At 30.1% G+C, this 6,000-nt stretch overlaps 1 protein-coding gene across 1 annotated transcript in view; it reads left to right on the plus strand.

Moving 5' to 3' along the window:
• The window catches only part of LOC149076311 (uncharacterized), a 47,199-nt gene extending 41,421 nt beyond the window's left edge, over positions 1-5,778 (plus strand). Inside the window, exons 17-22 of the mRNA XM_089243864.1 lie at positions 136-253; positions 1,565-1,733; positions 2,137-2,237; positions 3,972-4,103; positions 4,400-4,475; positions 5,552-5,778. Coding sequence (XP_089099990.1) covers positions 136-253; positions 1,565-1,733; positions 2,137-2,237; positions 3,972-4,103; positions 4,400-4,475; positions 5,552-5,631 — 676 coding nt within the window. The 3' untranslated portion in view covers positions 5,632-5,778. The remainder of the gene's footprint in view (positions 1-135; positions 254-1,564; positions 1,734-2,136; positions 2,238-3,971; positions 4,104-4,399; positions 4,476-5,551) is intronic.
• Positions 5,779-6,000: the final 222 nt, after the last annotated feature.

Here is a 6,000-nt window from a genome sequence, read left to right on the forward strand (position 1 = left end):
AGTGGTCAACATAGTTTTTGTTTTGTTGCTCTTGCTTGACTCTGTACATTTGTTCTACTTCTACTGTAATGTTTAAAGTTTTATTTGTATCTTAACAGAATTTCATGTGAAATTATACAATTTATATTTCCTTAGATCTGAATCACCTGCCTTGGAGGAAAATATTCCTCTTACTACTCAAAACCCACCTGACAATCATTCAAAACCTCATGTCATGTTTACATCTGTGGACAATGTGAAAAATCTTTCAAGGGTAAATAATATAACTTAGTTTGTGTGAAGGAAATATTGTATTACTGAAACCATATTAATTTTCATTATGAATTCAGTTTTCTTTTCTGGATATGCTAAATTCATATTTATTAAGTACCAATTTATAGTTTGGTTTCCTCTTCACATTCAAAATTAAAAAGCAAGCTATATTCATACATGTGGGAAATCCATCTTGCTAATCTTTATAGATTATTTCTCACGTGTACTTTTGAAGATATGTGAGGGCTGAGAGCAGTGATGATGATGTAACATATGTAGGCCTGACTAGTGTGACCTCCAGTGTATTAAAAATGTACTTGGATGTCATGTGAGATATTTTCTTTTCTGAATGGTTTCACCACACATTTGTCTTAATAGTGGAAATTGTTTCGAAATTTAAAAAAAAAAGCAAGATAATGTATTGATGTACCCTACATGACTGGAAGACAGTGACATAAATGTGAGGTTTTTGCTCCTCAGTGTTACCAGCTTGATGCCATTACTGGATCAAGACCTGCATTAGCTCTTATTTCTGCCCTTTTCAAGAACTCTATGGAGATAGTTACTGATTTTAAAGTTTTCATATCTAAAATGGGTTCAGCCCACTTTATTTTGGATATGAGAGGTTTTACTGTATATATATGTTGCTGCCAAAGCCCAAAATTGGCCTGGACAATGTCTGAGTTTTGGGCTTTTGCTAGCCAGTTCGCAAAGTGGTTGGAGATGCCTAGGCCAATGTCTAATAACAAAAGACATGATTCAGGGTCATTGTCAAGTTAGCATATTTTTTCCATGCTAATTATGTCCACGTTAGCTGTTGCAACCCATCAAACCACAATCGTGATGCAGTGATCTTTTTTTTTCTTCAAAATTTGGCAGAAAAAACAGTTTTATAGTTTTTCTCCCAAAGTTCACTTTTTTCCTATACTCACATGGAGCTAATCCAATAAAGTTAATAGTCATGTATTGCACGGTGAGGTGGAAAAAAATTAATTTGGCACCTATTAGAACCGTCTTACATCAACACATTGAACTTTGGCCAGGGATTTCCGGGCAATTCGTGAAGTGGCCGGCCAAAGTCTGAATCATTTCTAAAAATCAGACTTTGGCAGTAACATATACATATATTCATCTTATGTGTATGCCATGTGTTTTATTATATCTTGTTTATTATTATTTTACAATATTCTGAACTGTCAGTCAATTCATTGTCATTATAGAGTGTCTTTGTTGAGTTCATGTTCTTTATTTTTTTTTAAACTTTACTGAAGTGACTAAACACTTCTATAACAAATATTACATTCTTTATCAGGTTGTTTGTCAACTGGGAGGCTGTTTGACTAAAATTCCACAAGAGTGCACACATTTAGTGACTAAGAAATTTGCCAGAACAGTGAAGTTCTTGTGTACAATACATGTTGTAAAGTATGTTGTTACTCCTGAGTGGCTTGAAGAGTCTGAAAAAAGAAATGAGTTTGTTGGTGAGTTGGGAGAGAATCAAAAAATTAAGCTGGTGTATGAATTTTCACTTTCTGAGTTGCCTTATTTTATTTTGTTACATTCGCTTTTTGTGACAGTATTAGTAACATTAGATACACTGCAGTTGTCTCATGGTAATGCTTCATTTATAAACAAATGAATTATTATCAGAGATTGATTGTGTAGAAATTTCATTTGTTTTTAGGTGAAAACTTCCTTTGCTTTTCCTCATCAGTATTATCTTGTGGTTAATATCATAATTAACTTTTAGATAACTATTTAATCATCACTAACTTCAGTAACTTTTTTGAGCAAATTAGGCTATCAATTTTTTCTTTCTTTTCTTACCATAAACTGTAATACTGAGTAAAACTGATGTGCATTAAAATACTTAATTCCTTGTAGATGAATACCCATACATACTGAGTGATCCAGAGAATGAAAAGATTTTCGGTTTCAATTTGAAACAAACTCTTGAAAGACTGGATTGGGCACCTGTCTTCCAGGTGAGGCATTATTTTAAGAAAAATTACAATAGTTGTTTTTTGATTATAAATGAACCATTTCTATTTTTATTATTTTCAAGTACTTTGCTGGCTTAGGCTGGGCTTACTCACACTGATTAGGCAAGGCAAAGTCTTATGCAAGCTTAGCCATGTTCACATTAGTTTGTATCAGGGTTGGCAGGTTTTCGACACATGCAGTTTTTGATGGTTTAAACTGTCACGTCAAAAACTGTCAAAAACCTCAAATATTGCTTTTCAATATAAAAATTCCCATTTTTTAAATGCACACGTTAATTGCATGTAATGTATAAAGTGACTATGTTATAGAAAGAATAAATATTTAATATTATTTTAAAATAATTTTCTACTCTCTACAGAATTATTTTGGACAAAATATATATGGTTTTTTTTTTATAAAATATACAATTTTAATAAAGCATAGCATAAACACTGAAGGAAAAACTATGGAATGACTTGACATTCTCTAATTCAAGATGATTCTCGACCTTCCAAAATTTCTTCAACTGCTTATATATGTGTGCATTGATATAAACCATCTGCTGTACTCTTTCTACAACAGATATGTGTTTAAAAAAAGTTTATTACATCATATATGTAATGTTGATTTCTCTTATTAAATTATCTAGATAATCACCGAGATAATCTTATTGTGCATTATACTCTTAGTGTTAGTTATAGGCCTACTCGTATTGTGCATTCTCCATCTTCAAATATATCTAGCGATCAAAATACTAAATCGTAGAACTAAAATATCATTTAATTTGGCAATGCTAGCTTGTACATGAAGCTTAAGAAACTCCTGTAACTTATCCTTAATCAAACTTAGTTATTCTTACTTTTGCACTATGATATGGTATATTTATTAGCATTTATAATGCAATGGTTTTCCAATTCAAACCGTATTTAATTTTAGATGTGCAAAACAAATGCTTTGGGTATCAAGTCTTGTCTGCTCTGCTTTGGTTGAAAATACTCTTTAAAACTCTGTGAACACCCTTAGCTCTAAGAAATTTTTAGATGAAAATAAATGTGTTTAATTAGTGTATTAACAGATTCTGTGTGAAAATTTTTACATGGAATAAAATTTTGGGCAGATCAGAAAATTTAAAATATCAAAATAGATTCTCAGTAATTATAATTTCGAGAGTAAAACCCTTTAATCTACATAAAAGTGTTTTTTTATTTAGCATATCTATCTTGTTAAAAAACTATTTGACAACATTGACAATAAGTTTTTTACTGTTTTAATACTGATTTATAGTTTCTGAAGTCTAAAACCTGACTCTGTGATGCCCTATCATACATATTTTGATAATTCTTATATAATTCTTTCGTACATGTATAGTATATACAAATCGAATTAATAACTTGTTTTTAATTACTCTGAAATAACATGGTTAATTATTTTTTTTGTTCTGATTCATCATATAGACACATCCTCTTACTTCATTCTTTGTTAGCACTTGAGATTCAGATCATTGTGATCTCTTGAATATCAGTTGTATTTATTGCTATTGCAACATTTTCTTTACTTCTGTCGAGATAAAACAGATAATATATAAAATTTTTAATTTTATACTCAGTGTCAGGACAAAAACTAATTGCATTTCATTAAAAAAATGTTTTAAATTATTTTCTCTCCGGTGGTTTATATTGAGGGAATTTTTTTTTTCATGTAGCCTACATGTTTCTAAAAAAGGCTATTTTTTGCAGGGGATTTGTTTTTTCATTACTCCTGGTGTTGTCCCAAAAGCTGAAACTGTTAAAGATATCATTGAATGTGGAGGTGGAATAGCTGTTTTGAAAAAGAAGCCCACTATGAAGCAGATAGCGTCATTAGAAATGGTAAAAAAAAAAGATGCAAAATGTTTCACATTGTATATTTTCTTCATTGATCTGTTTTTCAAGTTGATGTACAAATAATTGAGCCTTTTTCAATCCTGAGTAGAATCAAAAATTCACTTGAACCAAAATATGTCTAAAATCCTGGTGTTATAGATCAAAAATTAAATATTTGATTACAAGCACTTCTTTTTGTTGTGATTTGAGAAGTCCAGTGAAATATATATTGCATTCATGAGATGAGTATATAAACATAAAGTGTTATCATTCGCAGCTGAGAATTTTTATTTTTCTTCCAGACTGGAACCAAATTCATAATAATAACATGCACCAATGATCTTCATTTGTGCAAAGAATATCTCGAGAAAGGAGTTTGTAAGTTACAAATTTTCAAATTCATTTCATTGTCTTCTATTCTGTAAAAAATAATTCAGGTTTTTCTTTTCAAATTTAATTATTTATTACAAATTATTTGCTACTAATTTGTGTTTTAATTCTCTGTTGCTTTTGAGTATGGCAGGATTTTCTTCGTGTGAGAGTCAATTTTTTCTAAGTGGATAATTTTCAGAAAATTTTTTTTAGGCTTGTGTTGCAGAAAATGAGCAATTTCACCATTTTGTGGGGGGAGGCAATGAAATGGGTGAGCGATAATAGAAGCTACAGATACAACTTGGGTCTTGTTGTCTTAGCAAAACGGGTTCTCAAGACAATTTTGCTTACCGGGAGGGGGGGAAATGAGGCAAATGAGTTTGGAAAACTGTTTTTGGGCACTTTTGAGGAAGCATATAGCTCAATGGTAATTGTCATTGTTTTTACTCCAATCTTCTCTTTAAAATTAATAAAATCAAAACAATTATTAAAATTTTAAAATTAAGAAATGAGAAATCATTGAGATGTTTTTTGGGTGGTTTTCATTCATTAATATTTCCCAAAGTAGGCTATATTCCGCCCTGGGAAGTGCTGAAATAGATCGGCTGACAGTAGTAGATACAGTTACATTATATGATCCCATGAATTTGCTCGTGAAGGTGGTTTGCTTGAGGGAAGGAACTTTCCGTGAAAGTTCAAAAAATATTTATTATATTGTTGTCTATATTTATTTGTAATGTAAATAAATTATCTATTTTTAATTTTGTATTTATATTATGACCAATGTTTGGCAATATGAATCTAGATGTGGTTCATGAATCCAAATTTTATTTGACTCTTTCAAATTTCGTTGAGAAGTGAAAATACTCCTAATTTTAGATTTTTTTTAATTAGAGTTATTTCTCACTGATGGGGAAAAAAAAAAAAATTCTCTTTTTATAAAAATACCCCGTAAAATTTTAGAGAGGAATGAAATTACTCTTCAAATTTATATTCTCGGATAATACCGATTATGACCTCTTTTCATTGTATAAAGAAACTGTAAAAATATATCACGCCACTTGTGACTTTTTTTTTTTCAGGTGTGCAGAATGTGGAATTTATATTGACGGGAAGCCTGCGGCAGGAGTTAGACTTCAAATCATTTTCTTTCACCACATGAAACTTTTTTTTCATACTTTTGTAAATTTATTTATATTCAAGACTATATCTATTTATATGTATAAAGTACAAAGATAGAAATTACCTTTAAGAAAGAGAGAAATGTTGATTATTTTTAAATATAAATAAAATATATTAGTCTATTTCATCCTGTTTGGTTGTTTTTGGTTCAGTATCTGAGAACTATTTTTCTGAGTCCTTATGCAATACCCAGTGGTAAAACCTATTTATATAGGCTTTTATTTCTGCATCTTTTGATTGAATTTTCTGAGTTACATACAAAAATAAAGGTCTGATATACACATAAATTAACAGGATGGGACTAGTTCACAGAATTTTCAATAATACAATGAATTTTTTTATTATATTT

This window comes from Pholcus phalangioides, unplaced genomic scaffold (assembly GCF_987345545.1).
Source record: "Pholcus phalangioides strain wild (caught in Gottingen) unplaced genomic scaffold, Ppha-v1.0 ptg000015l_1, whole genome shotgun sequence".
Classification (NCBI taxonomy): Eukaryota; Metazoa; Arthropoda; class Arachnida; order Araneae; family Pholcidae; genus Pholcus; species Pholcus phalangioides.